We start from the raw sequence: 20,724 nt of genomic DNA, 5'->3' as shown, positions 1-20,724 counted from the left end.
ACACATCCTACCGGTAAATTGAAAGCTGAACAACTGGTATGGACATTTAAGTATGGAGCCCTTGAAGAAAGCGTGTTTCCACTTTTAGTCCAGTTCTATTATGGTATATAGTGGAGGATAGTAATTGGTTTATCTATCTATCTATATATATATATATATATATATATATACTGTGTGCATAATTATTAGGCATGTTTTCCCTTATGAAAAAGAAGTTAATTCAAGTGTGCTATTAGTATACTTCTTTTAAACTAAAAATAGGAAAGTATACTTTCAGTATACTTTTTATGTACTTCTCAGAAATGTGCTTTATATACTTATCAGAAATATACTTAAAATTACACTTATACTTGATTTATACTTAGAAAAAGTCTAAATATATTTGAGCTATACTTGTGCTCTGAGAATCTGTTTCCATTGTTATACATGAGAGATGCTATTACACATCTTCTGTACAAAATTTCCAAAACACAAGCGAAGAAGAAACCAAAACAGATGCTTCCACACTGTAAAAAAATGCAAATACATATTTTCCATTTTACAAAACATTTAGTCTCAAATACTAAAAAATGCTATTTTCTTCAAACTAATAATTGTCAGACCAAAAACATTACACAAATGTTGTCCCAACTAGTCAAACACAGTTGTCTGAGCAAAGAATTTCATATTGTTGAAAATTTAAGGCTTTGTACATTCCCAGCATGCATTGCAGCATGAATAAATTATCCAGTTACTGTTATAGGATTATTGTTTTGCTGTTTGCTGACTTCATTTAAACTTTTTTTGTTGTTGTTTTGTCATTATTGTTAGTTATTTGTTGTACTGTGACGTAAAGATCTAATCTTTTTAATATTTGCTAATTGCCACCGTTCTTGAGGGTTGTGTATCTAGTTTTGAGGCCTAGATACTTTCAACCATTTATATCCATTCCCCAGATACCTTAATCTTGTAAAAATACTTTACTAAAAAAGATAATGTTGTCTATGTTATTCATAATGTTTCAGATATTCATATAACAAAATATATACAAATTAATACCTAAATAGGGACATAACAGAATACTTAAAATATGATTTAAAGTTTGCTTAAAGAAAACTTGTGAGTATACTTACAGTATAAAACTACTAATCTTGTGGTTTATTGAGACTATACTTTATAGTGTACTAAAATGCATAAGAAAGTATTTAATTAGTAAACTATCAGTATACCTATTAGTTCACTTTTAGTATACTTGCAGTACAAACTGAAAACATAGGTGTAAACTAGTTGTGTACTCAAAGTTTACTACTGTTATACTTAAAGTATACTTAAAAGTAGACTTTTATATACTAGAAAGTGGGCCAATTTAGTCCCAAGGAGTATTAAAGTAGTACACTGAAAAGTATGCTACTAGTATGCTAATATTTGTATACTTACTACATAAAGTATACTTAAAAACATACTTGAACTTTACTTAAGTATACTTAATGAAATAAACTTGAAGTATACTACATTTTGGTAAGGGTTCTTTTACAGATAAAATGAGCCAAAAAAGAGATTTAACCCAGACTGAAAAGTCCAAATTATTAAATGCCCATGAGAAGAATGCAATACTAATGCATTACAAGAATTTGCAACGTTAAGGCTTGACCATTGGACAGCGAAATGCTTGTTGAGTCTGCATGGTCAGAAAAAACAGGTGGAGAAGAAAAGACACATGTTAACTGCAAAAGAATTAGGAATTAAGATGAAGAATTAGGTGTGACACCATCAGGAACCGTTTAGTCTCCAGCGCCACCATTTTCCAGAACTGCTCCTACCTGGAGTCTTCAGAAGCGCAATGTGTCAGGTTCTCAGAGACTTTGCTTGGTAAAAAATCCTAAAAAATGCCCCTGACTTAATAAGAATAACAAGCTGACGTGTTGTGAAATACATGAAGACAGTTTATTTTATAGGCTTTATAGACGGATAAGTTGAGAGTGACTCTTGAAGGACAAGCATCACATTCTCTTGTACCTCTTAGTTCATGTTTAGTCTCCTATCCTGAAAAGTCTGACTTGCAGAGATGGACTAAAATGAACTCCCAAAATTTACTGCCAGATTTTGGAAGATAAATTCTTGAATCAGAGGTACAAGAGGATGTGATGCTTGTCCTTCAAGAGTCACTCTCAACTTATCTGTCTATAAAGCCTATAAAAAAAAAAAAAAAACTGTCTTCATGTATTTCACAACACGTCAGCTTGATATTCTTATTAAGTCAGGGGCATTTTTTAGGATTTTTTACCAAGCAAAGTCTCTGAGAACCTGACACATTGCGCTTCTGAAGACTCCAGGTAGGAGCAGTTCTGGAAAATTGTGGCGCTGGAGACTAAACGGTTCCTGATGGTGTCACACCTAATTCTTCACCTTAATTCCTAATTCTTTTGCAGTTAACATGTGTCTTTTCTTCTCCACCTGTTTTTTCTGACCATGCAGACTCAACAAGCATTTCTCTGTCCAGTGGTCAAGCCTTAATGTTGCAAATTCTTGTAATGCAATAGTATTGCATTCTTCTCATGGGCATTTAATAATTTTCACTTCCAGCCTTCACGGACAGTTATATATCACTTACAAATGATTAAATACAAAATTAATAGTAGTTATTAAGATTGTTGTGGTTTGGAATTGGTAAAATGTGCTTGGTAAAAAATATGACCAGATTATCAACATGCCTAATAATTATGCACACAGTATATATATATATATATATATAGTGGGTACGGAAAGTATTCAGACCCCCTTAAATTTTTCACTCTTTGTTATATTGCAGCCATTTGCTAAAATCATTTAAGTTCATTTTTTTTTCCTCATTACTGTACACACAGCACCCCATATTGACAGAAAAACACAGAATTGTTGACATTTTTGCAGATTTATTAAAAAAGAAAAACTGAAATATCACATGGTCCTAAGTATTCAGACCCTTTGCTGTGACACTCATATATTTAACTCAGGTGCTGTCCATTTCTTCTGATCATCCTCGAGATGGTTCTACACCTTCATTTGAGTCCAGCTGTGTTTGATTATACTGACTGGACTTGATTAGGAAAGCCACACACCTGTCTATATAAGACCTTACAGCTCACAGTGCATGTCAGAGCAAATGAGAATCATGAGGTCAAAGGAACTGCCTGAAGAGCTCAGAGACAGAATTGTGGCAAGGCACAGATCTGGCCAAGGTTACAAAAAATATTTTGCTGCACTTAAGGTTCCTAAGAGCACAGTGGCCTCCATAATCCTTAAATGGAAGACGTTTGGGACGACCAGAACCCTTCCTAGAGCTGGCCGTCCGGCCAAACTGAGCTATCTGGGGAGAAGAGCCTTGGTGACAGAGGTAAAGAAGAACCCAAAGATCACTGTGGCTGAGCTCCAGAGATGCAGTCGGGAGATGGGAGAAAGTTGTAGAAAGTCAACCATCACTGCAGCCCTCCACCAGTCGGGGCTTTATGGCAGAGTGGCCCGACGGAAGCCTCTCCTCAGTGCAAGACACATGAAAGCCCACCTGAAGGACTCCAAGATGGTGAGAAATAAGATTCTCTGGTCTGATGAGACCAAGACAGAACTTTTTGGCCTTAATTCTAAGCGGTATGTGTGGAGAAAACCAGGCACTGCTCATCACCTGTCCAATACAGTCCCAACAGTGAAGCATGGTGGTGGCAGCATCATGCTGTGGGGGTGTTTTTCAGCTGCAGGGACAGGACGACTGGTTGCAATCGAGGGAAAGATGAATGCGGCCAAGTACAGGGATATCCTGGACGAAAACCTTCTCCAGAGTGCTCAGGACCTCAGACTGGGCCGAAGGTTTACCTTCCAACAAGACAATGACCCTAAGCACACAGCTAAAATAACGAAGGAGTGGCTTCACAACAACTCCGTGACTGTTCTTGAATGGCCCAGCCAGAGCCCTGACTTAAACCCAATTGAGCATCTCTGGAGAGACCTAAAAATGGCTGTCCACCAACGTTTACCATCCAACCTGACAGAACTGGAGAGGATCTGCAAGGAGGAATGGCAGAGGATCCCCAAATCCAGGTGTGAAAAACTCGTTGCATCTTTCCCAAAAAGACTCATGGCTGTATTAGATCAAAAGGGTGCTTCTACTAAATACTGAGCAAAGGGTCTGAATACTTAGGACCATGTGATATTTCAGTTTTTCTTTTTTAATAAATCTGCGAAAATGTCAACAATTCTGTGTTTTTCTGTCAGTATGGGGTGCTGTGTGTACATTAATGAGGAAAAAAAAATGAACTTAAATGATTTTAGCAAATGGCTGCAATATAACAAAGAGTGAAAAATTTAAGGGGGTCTGAATACATTCCATACCCACTGTATATTATTTTTTTTATTTTTTCTCACTATAAATATATTTAAGGGCAAAAAGTGGTGCACTTTATCAAATAATTTGCCTTCTCTTTCTCCATAGCTCTCTCTCTCTCACAGCTAAAGATTTTTGCAACTTTATTTACAGAAAAACAACCACAATCAGTGTTGTGGGTAACACATTACAAGTAACGCAAGTTGCGTAATATTATTACTTTTTCTAAGTAACTAGCAAAGTAACGCATTAGTTTTTAATAGACAATAAAATATCTGAGTTACTTTTTTCAAATAAGTAACGCCAGTTACTTTTCCCCCCATTTATTGATTAAAAGTTGTCTTGTCCCCATGTTGAGAGAAATTGGGCGTAAGATGTTAGTTCTAGAATAAATGTGAACATGCATTAATTAATCCCACTCACAAAAAACAGATTGAGTATTCCTCAAAATGAATAAAAACAGTGAAATTCAACTCAGAATATGATGCAAACCTGCAATAACTAAATATGTTAAATAATAAACATGTCCTTTATGCATTTAATACCATTTTATTAACCGATGTCTTTGCTGCCGACCTTTGATGATCCAATTTAACCATACTAATAAGCAAAATTACACAAGATAATCTAACATTTGTTTTCCTTTTTTAATTGCTGAAGAGTTGATATTTTTGCTTCTGCGGTCTACCGTACAGACGAGAATTTACTTTTCTCAAAGCCTGAGTCTTTTGGTGTGAAAAGGCTTTTACATTTGCCAAAAATAGAACTTTTTATATTAAAAACAAAAAAGCAACGTAATTAGTTACTTTTTTAGGGAGTAACTCAGTATTGTAATGCATTACTTTTAAAAGTAACTTTCCCCAACACTGACCACCATCACCATCAATCATTACATTTCAGTCATGTTAGTCACTTTCACAGTTGTGTCTTTATACAAAGTCTCTCATTCTGTGCTAGTTTTGTGGGTCCAGTAAAAGTAAACTGGGAAAGTAGTGTTTTGACTGTTTTGAAAGTAGTGTGGCCATTTTAATTTCTAGTTGTAGAATGCTTTGATTACAATGTGTAAAATGTTGATTTTCTACTGTTTTAAAGTGAAGATGCAGCTCACAATGTGTTTTGAAACGCTTTGCCATTCACATGGAGGTTCTTGACTATCTGAAATCTTTTTGATGCTTGTCAGGGGCAGGTTTGTCACCATATTTTGATAAACCTGATGTCTGGCTTAAATGTGATAAAGGTTGCATGCATCAGTCGATTTGATACATAACATTTAAATGGTAAGCATTAAGGAAACTGCTTATTAATATTAAAATCCAGTCACAATGTTATACATTGAAGATAAATGAGATAAATGATTTAAGGATGTGGATGTTTAATAAGTAAACCATATAATATGGTTTATTATATTAACTTTATCTAATGCATTAGGTATCAGTGATGCGCGGGTTGATCCAAAATGAGCGGTCACCCGCGGTTACGAGTCATCCAAAAATATTTTTAATGATATTCGGGTCGCGGTCGGTCGGGTCGTTTGAAATAAAGATGCCAATTAAACCTTTGTAATTTATATAGTACTAGACACAATTTCTATGAAATACATAGGCCTACACTTTATTGGCTATATTACTGGCACGAAGATGACGCACAAGCTCAGTCTGCATGTAGAGATGGAGGCGGCAAGAGAAAAGGTGAAGACTGGGGAGTGGAAGCTCCGCGAATACACAAATAGAAAGAGCAAAGTGTGGGAGACATTTGCCGAAATAATGAAAGATGATGACCAAAGTGCTGGCTTTGTCATGTGTACTTCTTGTGATGCTATTTACACATTTGATAGCCACAAAACTGGCATTCATCAGTATCTAGACAGCTGAAATGGAAAATGATGGGTTACGACGGCGTTTTAGTGCCACCTTAAAAAAACAAACAAACTAAGATTACGAGATTAAACTCGTAATATTTCGAGAATAAACTCGAAACTACGAGGATAAAGTCGAAAGCTTACGAGAATAAAGTCGAAATGTTACGAGAATAAAGTCGAAATGTTACGAGAATAAAGTCGTAGTAATACGAGATTAAAATCGTAGTATTTTGAAAAAAAAAAAAAAAAAAAAAAAAAAGTCAAAATTACGAAAATAAAGAATTTTTACGTGAATGTATTGTACGCTTCCATCCACAACACAAACCGACAAGCTGTCAATGCAACCATTAATTGCAATGCCGTACGGCTTGAGTTTATCATATGAATCCATATGCCACAATGCGTTGGGACCCCGGCTGAAGTACTGGCGACGTCGGAGACGTCGAGCGTGCCGGTGTTCAACTCCTTCAGGATCGATTGCTTTATTTGATCATCATCCTCATAAGCCGCTTTTCCACTGTCGTACCGAACGGTTCTTAGAACGCTGTCCGTCTCCGTTGGCATGCATATCCCCTCAGCATTTGTTGGTAACCTTATACCTGTCGTCGCCATCTTTATTTTATTTTTTATACGTTTTTATAAAGAATTTCCTTATTGCTAAATCCTAACCTAAAGTAGGATTTAACCAGATCCTCCACATCCATAGTTTCTCGCAATTCTGTCTTTTCTCGAAATATTTCGACTTTTTTCTTGTAACATTTCGACTTTATTCTCGTAACATTTCGACTTTATTCTCGTAACATTTCGACTTTATTCTCGAAATATTTTGACTTCTCGAAATGTTTCGACTTTTTTTCTCGTAACATTTCGACTTTATTCTCGTAAGCTTTCGACTTTATTCTCTTAACATTTCGACTTTATTCTCGTTGTTTCGAGTTTATTCTCGAAATATTACGAGCTTAATCTCGTAATCTTTTTTTTTTTTCTTCTTTTTTAAGGTGGCACTAAAACGCCGTAGTAATGGGTCGCCTCAAGAACTGCCTGCTCTCGCCGCCGCACCTCTGAGCGCACCATTTGAAAAAAAATGCGGGTCAGGAAGCGGGTCGGGTACAATATTTTCTTTTTTTTTTTTTTTTTTGCGGTCCGAGCTGCGGGCGGGTTAGTTGAAAACGGCGGTCGGGTTCGGGTTGTTTATACATTGACCCGCGCATCACTGTTAGGTATCATGAACTAACAATAAACAATATTCTTAAACAATTAAATTCTGCATTTACTAATACATTTTTAACATCAATTCTTTCTAGTTAATGTATTATTAATGAGCGTAAATTAATAATGAACAATGGTATAAATTAACACTTAACTACATATTAGTAAAGAACTTCTATTAATATTACGTTCGTGATACCCAATGCATTAGCTAATGTCAATTAATGAAACTTTATTGTAAAAGTTACATTTTGTTTACAAAATGTAACAAAAAAAGTTAACATTTTGTTACATTTTGGATACAATTAAAAATTACAGTAAAATCAGATACAATAAAACTACAATAAAAAAATCATTCTACATTTAAGTTTTATATTATTAAGTGACTGCAAAATGTTCATTACTGGCATTTTAAATAATAGTGCATAAAGGATCATAATTGCATGAAATACTGTATAATAACATCATAATGCTGTGCGTTGAAACATTTCAACATTTGTTCACTTCACATGTTTCTCCACCCTGTTTGATGTCCTGCAAGGTCAGCGACTCATTCCATGCCTGTTCCTTAAGACTTAGACTTTTCTTTTCCCTGTATTAGAGGAATGTACAGTACAGTGTATAATGAAACCGGTGCTGAAAGCTAATCACAGCGATTGGTTACAGATGGCATGTGAACTTTACCGTTTCTCCTCTACATCCTCAATAGTATCAGGCAGAGGAACGTCGAGGGTTTCTGGAAGAAAAAAGGCTATGAAACCAGCGAGCACAGCGGATCCTCCATATACAATGCTAGGCAGAGCCGGCATGATCTCATCCAAGATCAGGACAGCAGGAGCGGCCATGGAGCCGATTCTGGCCATCGTGGAGACAAAGCCCAAGCCGGTCTGCCTGTGGAACAAACATGAAAACTCATGAGATAAAATTCATGTGAAAGTGAGTGTTGCTATTCCTATCTAATCTGGAGATTCAAAGTACAGTTTCTCTAATGGGTGGTGCCACTTGGTGACTTGTGATTTTTGTATTTTCATTAAAAATACTTAGCTACCATGTACAATAACATGTTTTCCTCTCTTTTATAGTACCACTTTATAATAAGGTTCTGTTTATTCACATTAGTTAGTTACATAAAGTATTTAAGCAATGTTTTTTTCAGGTTGAGTTTCTTCAAAAGATATTTTGAAGAATGTTGACAATTAAATAAATTCTGGTTCCCAAAGTATATATCGTCCACAGTATATTTTTATCATACTATGGAAGTGAACTGTTTGGTTCTTTTGTGTTCAACTTGTACAGGTTTGGAAAAACATGAGGTTGAGTAAATAATATCGTAATTTGCATTTTGGGCCTGAATTAACCATTTATTACATGCTTATTCATAATTCAGGAACTAATTTTAACTTATACAACGCAAAATGTTAATTTCTACATAGACTAATAAATTGGTAATGTTAATCTGTATGAATAAATGTCATAAATGTTCTGTTAAAGGAGAAGTCCACTTCCAAAATATTCACATATATTGTACTCACTCGCTTGTCATCCAGGATGTTCATGTCTTTCTTTCTTTAGTTGTAAAAAAATTATGTTTTTTGAGGAAAACATTTCAGGATTTTTCTCCATATAATGGACTGATATGGTGCCCACCGACTTTGAACTTCCAAGATGCAGTTTAAATGTGGCTTCAAACGATCACCAATGTGGTTGTAAATGATCCCAGCCGAGAAAGAAGGGTCTTATCTAGCGTAACTATCAGTTATTTTCATAAAAATAATACAATTTATATACTTTTTAATCTTAGACACTCGTCTTTTTCAAATGCTTGTTTGTTTCCAGTTCGTGACAGTTATTGTATGTCAAAAAACTCCCATCTCATGTTCTCCCTCAACTTCAAAATCGTCCTATATCGCTGTTTTTACCTTTTTTGTTAAGGGTGTTTGATCTTCTTTGCATGTTCACTTTGCAAAGACTGGGTCGGTACTTCTGCAGTGATGCAGGATGATTTTGAAATGATTTTTGAAGTTGAAGGAGAAAATACAGTTGGAGTTTTTCGACATACACTAACTGTCTTGAGCCAGAATACACAGAGAGTAAGACAAGATGAGCGTTTGAGATTAAAAAGTATTTAAATTGTTTTTTTTTTTTAATTAAAAAAACCGATCGTTTCGCTAGATAAGACCCTTCTTCCTTGGCTGGACTCGTTTACAACCACATTTGTGATCGTTTGAAGCCGCATTTAAACTGTATTTTGGAAGTTCAAACTCGGGCACCATATCAGTCCATTATATGGAGAAAAATCCTGAAATGTTTCCCTCAAAAAAACATAATAAATTTTTTCTATTAGATTTCACATGAAACTTTAGGCATGATATATATACATATATATACATACATATATATATACATACATATATATATATATTTTTTTTTTAATTAAAATTTCAATAATGTTAATGATGTAACTTAAAGTGATAGTTCACCCAAAAATGAAATTGCTGTTTACTCCAGCCATCCAAGACATAGGTGACTTTTTTCTTTAGCACAACAGTAAAACAGATTTTTAGCCGGAAATGTGGTTCTTGGTGAATCATATAATGCAAGTCAATGGCTACCAGCGCTTTGAGAGTAAAAGCCTTTTAGGCAACACATAATGAATCCCCATGGCTCCTGATGATATACTGAGCTCTTATGAAGTGAAACGATCAGTTTGTGCAAGAAACTGAACATTATTTACAGCATTATTACCTGTAATCCAGAGCCTCAGGCAAATAGGAAAATCTGACTCTTTTTAAGCTTTCAAAGTGTATTGTTTATATATTTTCATAGGACTGGTCTTGTTAGATTTGTTAGGAAATGTAAGGTATACCATAGTGCTCTCCACCATTATGAATTAATGAAAGTATACTTCATATAGCTTCTAACCATTATAGGTGCCATAACCATCACCTGAAAATACCATAACAGTTAATCAAAAGTTGATGTTGTTTAAAACCACTTTTCAATCATCATCAGAATGCAATATTTAATCAAACATTTTGCCAATGGTATGCTTGGTGTGCCCATGTACTTTACAGTCAGTGATACGGTGATGCTGTCAGATTGTAATATCTCAATGATTAGCCTACTATATTTATATACCATAGTGTTATGATGCAACAAGACACATAATAGCTTAATGATCAAAACAACACTATCACCATTGGCTGTTTCAGACAGATTCTATAATTTCTGTCTTTTATAGTTTGTTTATTCTGACCTGATGACAGTAGGATAAAGCTCTCCAGTAAAAAGATAGACACAAGTAAAGGACGATGACGTGAAGCCTTTTCCGATAACAGCAAGCGCTGTCCTTGTTATCTGCATATCTGCAATGACACACAGCTTCATTACCGGTCAGTATAAATCAGTCATTAATATGTGGGTTATGCCGGAGAGAGGCTTGTGTTGCCACGTAATATATGACTTAATTGGGAAAGAATGATTTTTTTTCGAATTTTTATACTTACACTGACATTATTAAATTGTGTACTCTATAGAAGCAGTCATTTATTTGCAATTTAGAAAATCTGTTTCATCGCATTAGGTGAGCCGTTCCATTAGGCGGATAATTGTAGATGATGACGGCATCATAATAAACACGTCGTCATTGGCTTACCTTTAGGAACAAAAATGTTGGCAAATATTACAGATGCTGACATGAGGAGACATGTGCCTTGAGTCACACGTCGGCCCAGAAAGCTCAGCATCAGAAGAGCGACCAGTTTAGCTGGAAAATCTACCACTCCAAAGATAATCTGCATCAGATAGATGTTCACACCGAACTTCTGCAGGTCCATGGCCAGACCGTAATATGCAAAACTAGTCGAAAACCTGTTTGGGAGAACAACAGAGTGTGCATTTATTTATATGTGCATAACACAGCCCTGCATCTTAAAACACTTTGCAGATTAAAAAAAAAAAAAAGCCTTAAAGTACCCAATTTGTTGATGCTGAGTTCATCACATACATGTTTTTTTTTTCATATAATAAGAATGAAGATTTTTTAAATTATATTTACGCATCAGCTTGAATGTACTTTAAAAACAACAAAAACAGTCAAAAGTTTTGGTTTTAATTATTAAAAATGTAACTTGCAAAATGTTGCAAAAATGTTGCAAAATGCACAGATTGTTGAAAAGGAGTGGAAAAATATGTTCAAATACTGTCTGAGAACTTTACATAAATGTTTATATTTAGTAATATTAAGAAATAAGTTTTCTTTGATGATTAATTAGTTGTCAAAAGCGAAAATGCTACAGAATGCATCAGATGTTGTGGAAAAGCATGATTTGCTTGAGCAAAACAGGCACTATTTAGTAAGAAAATTAGTAAGAAATAAGTATTGGATTTCATTCAGCAAATACAGTGTGATGCAGGAAGGTGAATTAATGTATCATAACCACCATCCAGATTCCTTGCAGAATACAGAGGTAGTTGACAAATAGGGAGTATTTTTGTAAAAGACCAATTCTGAAGATGAAATGCATACATTTATGTAGTGTGAAGTCTGATCTTTGAGAAAATATAAAGGGTCACTAAGTTTGTCAATTCTTTCATTGTTTTTTTTTTTTTTTGCGGAAATGTACCATAAATTTGTCCTATGGTGTGACATAGCAAAACAAAAACAAAAAAAACTCTTAATAATATACAAATAGTGAGAGAGAGAGATTCATCTTCATTGTTAGACACATATTTTCATATAGTGTTATTTCTTTAATATGAAATTATAATTAACATATTTTTTTTCCCTGTGACTTCTTGGACAATTTCAAGACAAACTTTGCTGTCATCCGTTCAAAACTGCTGAAAGTGATACCATTTTAAGATGAGTAATTTTTATTTCTTCCCTACTGCAATCCTCAACTGTTTTTTTTTTTTTTTTTTTAGATATTTTGAGATAAAAACAAATCTGTGGTTCTTTTATGTGTGTCACACCACAGGACATTATGTCACACTAAAGGATGGAAATGGTCGTTATTAAAGTATTTCTATTTAATTTTGACAAAATGTCAAAGGACAAAGAAAGCTTAATTTTGATACAAACAATTTCAACATGTTTTTTTTTTAAACAAAACAAAGTAATTTTCATCAACAAAATTCAGTCTCGCAGTCAATCAGTATGTTACTAAAACTCTTCTAGCATCTCTTTCTGTATCACTTTCTTAAAATCTCCTCCCTTCTGGTGGATCCCTGTTCATTTTCTGTCTATATTTCCATGTCCTCTCACTTCCACTAATTTCTCTCCCTCAATTTGTTCTGTTTCAAGAACAAAGTATCACATTTTATACTTGTTTTCATTATAACAGTACTTTATAACAGTACAAGTTTTTTGCAAAAACATCAGAAAATAGTTTAATTAATGTAATTATTGCATTTAAAAACACTGAAAATGATAATAAAAAAAAGCAGTTGAACAAATCTTATTCAGTTATTTAAAATGCTTTTCAAAGAGACCTTGTCCTCTGGTGTGACATTTTTGTCTTATGATGTGACAGTACAGGCGTCACACCGAAGGACATTTCGGCTATTCCTTGCGATTCCGAGCTAATCTGTCATTGGCGGTTAGTAAGACACATTTGCATAATTTTCCATGATTATGTAGTTTAACATACAATTTTGAATTTGAATATATAATTTAGGGGTGTCACACCAAAGGACAAAAAAACGTAAGTGGTTGTGGTTCCAAAAAAGTTAAATATTTGAACAATTCTGAGACAAAAATTGACCGTGTGTACATGTCATGGGCTTCACAGGGGGCTTCAGTAACATGACCATGAATCGAGTCTTTCAACTAATAAATGTTTTTTTTTCTGGAATTGGCCGATTTAAAATCAGGATACGGTGTCACACCAGAGGACACAGAGGTTTTCAGAGACAAAATGTATCAAGTTCCTACGCTTTTAGAAATATATGGATTAAAAAAAGATTGCCATTTACTAAAATAGACACTTGTACCATGTCTGAGACAGTCACACCATAAGACAGCTTTGAGATTTAAAAAGTCGAGTAACACTGCAGCTTTTATAAGAACAGATCCGTGTAGGACAAAGAAATGTTTAATTATTTACTGCATTTTAAATAACGACAATATGAATTATATTCATTTTTATTTTAAGGCACAGTGAAAATGCCATGTCACATCAACAACTCACAGACAAAACAAAACAAACTGATTCTCACCAGACGCACACTAGGCACATGGATATCTTCCTCATGGTTGGTGTTTTGAAGAGATCAAACACAGTATAAACGCTCTTGCTGGACTGAATCTCTTTCTGCATGTGTGACTCCAGCACCTAAACATGAAGAGGTACATTACCGTAGAAGGTATATAACACAGATATGATGAAATGTGAAATGTTGCAAAAGGTTGATGTGAAACCTCTAAAGTGATCTTCTCTGTCATCTCGGGCTTGCCGTTGATTTTAGCCACGCGGTGGAGATTCTTCAGTGCTTCCTCAGAGCGGCCGTTCAGAACCAGCCAGCGAGAAGATTCAGAGAACCACCTTTGACATGGAGATGTTTTTGTACTTGTTATTGACCTGCGTTAGTTTTTACTTGTAAAATATAGACAATCACATATGTGACCCTGGATCACAAAACCAGTCATAAGCGTCAATTTTTCAAAATTGAGATTTACACATCACCTGAAAGCTGAATAAATAAGCTTTCCATTGATGTATGGTTTGTTAGAGTATGACAATATTTGGTTGAGATGCAGGTATTTGAAAACCTGGAATCTGAGGGTGCAAACAAATCAACATATTGAGAAAATTGCCTTTAAAATTGTCCAAATAAATTTCAAAATACATTCTTAACAATGTATATCACTAATCAAAAATTAAGTTTTCATTTATTTACAGTAGGAATTTTACAAAAAATCTTCATGGAACATGATCTTTACTTAATTTCCTACTGATTTTTGGCATAAAAGAAAAATCAATAATTTTGACCCATACAATGTATTTTTGGCTCTTTCTACAAATATACCCCAGCGACTTAAGACTGGTTTTGTGGTCCAGGGTCACATATTGTCTATACAGACTGAAAAATGACCAAAGACTCATATGACTTCTTGTTTAAAGATGCCTTTTGTTAAAAACTGTGGTTTTATCTTGCATTTAGTGTTTTTTTTTCACTCCAGCTCTTTTAGACTCATTCTGACAGCACCCATTCACTTTTGGTTAAAACTGAATGCTCACTGGATAATCAACTTTGAAAGTCACATGAAATTTGCAGCATAATATTATTTTGCTATAATGCATGGTTAATGCAGGTTGTTCAAATCATTGATATGCACCTGACATCAGTCACAAACACCAGTCATATAGAATGTCATGATTTAAGTTTTATTCAGCACCAAAGAGTGATCTGAATAATCTCTTACCAGCTGTAGAAGAAGAAGATAAAGAAGGGAAGACAGACGGCCACGTGTATTTTACGCCAGTCCTTCAGACTGTATGCCACTCCAGCTAGAATCATCTGACCGAACGTGAAGAAGAAAGACGAGATGGTGCCCACCAGAGTCCGAGTTTTAGTAGGAATCCACTCCACCTCTAAGAAAACATTTCAACATTTCAAATCACATTTATTTATAAGGCACTTTATATAATACAGACGCTATTGTTTAAATGCAGCTACACAGTAGTAAACAGGAAAAAACAGCGTTAATGTGGCAAAACTCATCCATTTCAGCTGTAAAGAAGCTCTACGGAAGACAACAGCATCATTACTCAGGTTCAGGTTTTGTTGTGTCAGTGAAGTGATATTTTCCAGATATTGTCTTTTAAACACAAACCTTCAGAATTTTTTTCTTTTGAGTAAAACAACAAACACATTCATAGTAATTGACTTTAAAATTAATTGTTCATATCTTTTCCATTGTATTTCTCCTATGTAAATCATTTTGTATACTGTACGTTGGATGAAGCAATGAGTGAATAGAGACACTCACTGAGGGAGACGGTATTGAGAATGACTCCGGACACAGACATTCCCGTCAGGAATCTCAAGATGCAGTAAACCACGTACGACGGAGAGAGAGCCGTGAACGTGCCTAAGACGGCGAGCTGAAAATACGACCAAACCAGCAAGGCCTTTCGCCCAAACCTACAGGAAAATAAAGAGTAAATAAAGATACAGATAAACTCACTCATGCTTTACGCTTTACTAGCTACATCTCTGCCAGTGTTGTCTATTTTTATTGATTATTTCTGCTCATATTTTGAATTCGATTTTATTTTTTACTTACAACTGCATGTTGCCTCCCATCATTTACAGTAAAAGCTGAACCAATAGATTCCTTTACATGTACTGGAAAATATCGAAAGTGAGTAACAGTATTTTGTAAAAGTATAAAGTCTCTTGTACTGGGAAAACAGAAATTACATAAGTAGCTTTCATTTATTTATTTATTTATTTATTGCTTTAACATAAAGACTTTTTGTGTAATGAACATATAAGCACATAAGCCTTTTCTAATTAATGATTGTTAGTAAAAACCAAATGTTTATGTTTTTTTTATGGTTTGTTTATGTGGAAACCTACAGTATGTGGACACTATTTAGGGGGAAAAAACAACGAACAACCAAACAAACAAACAAAAATACTAATAGACTTTTCAGACTTCCAAAGGAAAATCACCTTTTTGTCATTTTATGCCACTGAAATTGCAAATGATTATTAGATTGGATACTTCCAAGTTAATCTATTGCACATTGTTGCATAAAAACAGATTTTAAAAATAGCCACACTTTCGTTTAGAGACCACATTCTCACTATTAACTAGTTGCTTATTATCATGCATATTACTAGCATATTGGCTGTTTATTAGTATTTATAAAGCACATAATAATGTCTTATTTAGCATGATCATATTTTAGGTCCCTTAAAGGAGAAGTCCTCTTCCAGAACAAGAATTTACAGATAATATGCTCATCCCCTTGTCATCCAAGATGTTCATGTCTTTCTGTCTTCAGCTGTTAAGAAATTATGGTTTTTGAGGAAAACATTTCAGGATTTTTCTCCATATAGTGGACTTCATTGGTGCCCTGATTTTGAACTTCCAAAATGTAGTTTATATGCAGCTTCAAAGGGCTGTAAATGACCCCAGCCGAGGAAGAAGGGTCTTATCTAGTGAAACGATCTGTCATTTTTTTTGGAAAATAAAAATGTGCATACTTTTTAAGCTCATGAAGCACAGGCTCTAGCATGCACGTCCACGATGCCATGTACTATTGAATCATGTCGAAAGGTCACGTGGAACTACAGAGCCAGTGTTTACATAGCGAACATGCGAAGACTAAGGAAGTGCAAGTAAGTCAAATGCTGTTTACAAACAAAAAGGTACAACGATGTTGGACGATTCTAGAGTTGTAGGAGAAAATAAGATGGAGTTTTTCGCATACTGTACCTTTTTGAGCCGGAGTACACAGACGATGAACTTAGATGTGATTCGTAGCATCGTGGATGCGCATCCCACAGCCTGTGCTACACCAGCTTTTGTGCTTAAAATGTATACAAATTTTTATTATTCAAAAAAATGACCGATCATTTAGCTAGATATGCCTATTTACAGCCCTTTGAAGCTGCATTTAAACTACATTTTGGAAGTTCAAATTCAGGACACAAATGAAGTCCATTATATGGAGAAAAATCCTTAAATGTTTTCCTAAGAAACCATAATTTCTTTACAACTGAAGACAGAAAGACACAAACATCTTGGATGACAAGGGGGTGAGTAAATTATTTGTGAATTGTTGTTCTGGAAGTGGACTTCTCCTTTAATCCACCCCATACCTAAATCTAACAACTATCTTACTAATTATCAATAAGCAGCAAATTAGGAGTTTAATGATGTAAAAGTGATGGTTAATAGTTAAAGAGTAAACCCTAGTTAGTTACCATGATCTGGTATACCATGTGTTATGCATCATTTAAGTAACTTAGTAGTTCTCTGGGAGGCATAGAAAAAACAGTTACTGATTAGCTAATAGTTAAGTACTGCATTCAACTCAGTGTTACTTAATTTGTTAATCAGTTTCTTGTAGCCTAATAGTAGTTACTGCAATGTGAATATTGTATTACTGATGTGTGATTTACTGAATTACTGCTTTCCAGGAGGAACAGTTACGTGCTACCGATTTATCTTTAAATCAAAAGTTACTAACTATTTTGTTCTCAAAACCATTTGTCAGCAATACCAGGAAAAATCACATATATTGGGATTGCTTAAAATGTCCAGGTTTTGGCTTTGTTTTCCAGTTGAATGATTGTCTTGAATCTGATGATTATTTCATTGTTGCTGATGATGTGTCTTAGTCTGCCAGTGAAGTTTTTAACTATTGGAGATTATCATATACTGACCTGTTTAGAAGAACTAGCAATGCCAGAGTCACAAATGAATCACTCTTTTAAACTAGTTTTTTTTATTATTATTATTTAATTGGTCATCCATGGTGGCTAACTTTCAATTCTCATTTCTCATCATGTTTTTACAATTCAATGTGAATGCAATATTGTGTTGTTTAACTGTAAAAGTAACTGCTGGTATGTGTGCATGTGTGCTACTGAAAAATAATTTGACAGATAATTTACTGAATCTTGTTTCTATCCAAAAAGGCATCATATGTGAATGTGTTTTGTGTAAAGGTGTCATAATGACAGCGGAAACAGATGCTTTACCTGTCGGATAGCCCTCCAAATATAATGGAACCTGCCAGCACTCCTCCCATGTAAATAGTCTGGCTCATCTGTTTGAGAGGACGGAGGGTGCAAACCAAATCCCACTGTGACATATAAGAGAAAAGCATTACTGTGAAACATGTTCCTGTAGTGGACAGCAAGCAAATTTCACTTAGGATGCAGTTTCTACATTAACAGAAGCCTTTTCCCTTCATTTAAAATGAAGCACCTCTCAGAAAGATGGCGATTTGCAATTCTGCTCAGGATGGAATGTAAATATCAATTTATATAATTTTTTTCCGAACGGAGATTATGCATACAGTTGTAATGAGGTGGAATACTTTAACTTTTATGATGTCACACATCACAGTACTGTTTAACCTGTTAAATTTCAGCATCCCACTATCAGGACCCTTTGCATTCTTTTTATTGTCTTTTTCCCATCACATGTTTTAGTAATGAATTAGATTTGAAAGCTTAAACACTCAAAATTCATCCTGTGAAAAATAACCATTTTGAAATTAACCATTGAGTTACTATGAAAAATAAAGCCTTAGTTATGGCTTTGATTTATATCCAAAACATTCTGTAAAAAATATTTATTTTATATAAAGTAAAACAATTTAGCACAGAGCATTTTCTTTACAGTAAACTTAAATTTATATAATTATAATTATATTTACTAATTATGTTTTTAGCGTAACAATTGTAGTGTTGAAAAGCTATAAATTCAAATTCATGTGGGAAATATGTATTCAACATGATTTGAAAAAGCATTTAAGAGAGCATCTAGTGCTACTGTAGCACTAAAAACAATTGAATTTTTACTTAAGTCGGAAATTTGTTCATGTACAGTTGAGGTCAAAAGTTTACATACACCTTGCAGAATCTGCAAAATGTTACTTATTTTACCAAAATAAGAGGGATCAAACAAAATGCATGTTATGTTTTTTTTTTAGTACTGACCTGATTAAGACATTTCACATAAAAGATGTTTACATAGTCCACAAGAGAAAATAATAGTTGAATTTATAAAAATGAACCTGTTCAAAAGTTCACATACACTTGATTCTTAATACTGTGTTGTTCCTGAATGATCCACAGCTGTGTATTTTTGTTTAGTGATAGTTGTTAAACAGTTAAACTTCCCGCTGTTCTTCAGAAAAATCCTTCAGGTCCCACAAATTCTTTGGTTTTCAAGCATTTTAGTGTATTTGAACACTTTCCAGCAATTACTGTATGATTTTGAGATGCATCTTTTGACACTGAGGACAACTGAGGGACTCATATGCAACTATTGCAGAAGGTTGAAACGCTCACTGATGATCCAAAACGAAAAAACGATGCATTAAGAGCCGGGGGGTGAAAATTTTTGAACAAAATTAAGATGTGTGCATTTTTGTTATTTTGCCTAAATATCATAGTTTTGTCATTTAATACTGCCCTTCAGAAGCCACAGAAGATACTTACATGTTTCCCAGAAGACAAAATAAGTTCAATTTACCCTGATCTTCAAACTCAAAAAGTTTTCACCCCCGGCTCTTAATGCATGATTTTTCCTTCTGGAGCATCAGTGAGTGTTTGAACCTTCTGTAATAGTTGCATATGAGTCCCGCAGTTGTTGGAAAGGGTTCAAATACACAAAAATGCTGAAAATCAAAGTTTTTGTGGGACCTGAAGAATATTTCTGAAGAACAGCAGGCAGTTTATGTGAAATATCTTATTCAGAGGTCAGTACTAAATAAAAAAGTAACATGCATTTTGTATGATCCCACTTATTTTGGTAAAATAATTAACATTTTGCAGATTCTGCAAGGTGTATGTAAACTTTCGACCTCAACTGTATCTCAGTGTCTACTTTGCCTACTGACCTAGTAATTAATGTCATAACGTATGGAAACGACTTACTTCCGATACTATAGATGAGATGAATTCAGCCTTGTCGTACGTCCAGCCCTCAGCACAGCCCTCTGTCTGCAGTCCAGTTGCATTTGTGTAAGCCGATGTGTCTGTGATTAAATGCCACTGAGCGTCGGTGTACCGGGAGCATTTGGACAGTGTGAGTGATGATGAATCCAGCGGGATGAAGGCACGCAGCAGTGTCGCCGTGCTCTCGTTCAGCGCCGCCGTTATGTTCGGGATGCGACAGTGATGAGCCGGCACACCAGCCGTGAAGTTATTGAGCAAATTCTGGCTAGCCATGAGAAGGCCAGGGATGGCCAGAAGAGTGACATGAATCAACTGAAAGCGTCCAAACCCGCCAACTTCATCCAGGAGATCCGAAAAGCCCATGTTGGTATTGAACTCTTTCAGATTTCTAGATCTCCTATGTTTATATATTTCTCCTTTCCTCAGCAGACTGACACACGGACCTCTCGATGTTATGTCAAAAATTCACAAACAAGTTATTTAAAGCTTTAAATGATTAATTTTGAGGTTAATGGTTGCCAGAGAAGTGTCTGATTTTCTGAACGCAAAACATTTTCCAAACACAGAGCTGAAGTGAATTAAAAGTCACCCCCTCCATGACACACACACACACACACACACACACACAGCACAATAATGAAGTTTTAATCTGATTAAAATACCCTGCACTGGA

General features: G+C 34.9%; 1 protein-coding gene across 1 annotated transcript; it reads right to left on the bottom strand.

Annotated features, from left to right (window-relative positions):
- Positions 1–6,429: 6,429 nt before the first annotated feature.
- oatx (organic anion transporter X) lies at positions 6,430–20,507 on the bottom strand. Its single transcript, XM_051093115.1, has 10 exons — positions 20,031–20,507; positions 18,123–18,226; positions 15,394–15,548; positions 14,827–14,995; positions 13,822–13,945; positions 13,620–13,735; positions 11,056–11,270; positions 10,657–10,765; positions 8,085–8,291; positions 6,430–7,992 (listed from the first exon to the last, which is right to left on the bottom strand). Exons 1-10 carry the CDS (start codon positions 20,412–20,414, stop codon positions 7,890–7,892), a joined length of 1,686 nt encoding a protein of 561 aa, XP_050949072.1. The 5' UTR covers positions 20,415–20,507; the 3' UTR covers positions 6,430–7,889.
- Positions 20,508–20,724: the final 217 nt, after the last annotated feature.

The sequence above is a fragment of the Labeo rohita genome, chromosome 21, assembly GCF_022985175.1.
Source record: "Labeo rohita strain BAU-BD-2019 chromosome 21, IGBB_LRoh.1.0, whole genome shotgun sequence".
NCBI lineage: Eukaryota > Metazoa > Chordata > Actinopteri > Cypriniformes > Cyprinidae > Labeo > Labeo rohita.
The sequence above is the reverse complement of the archived record's forward strand: the minus strand, read 5'-3'. Positions and strand labels throughout refer to the sequence as shown.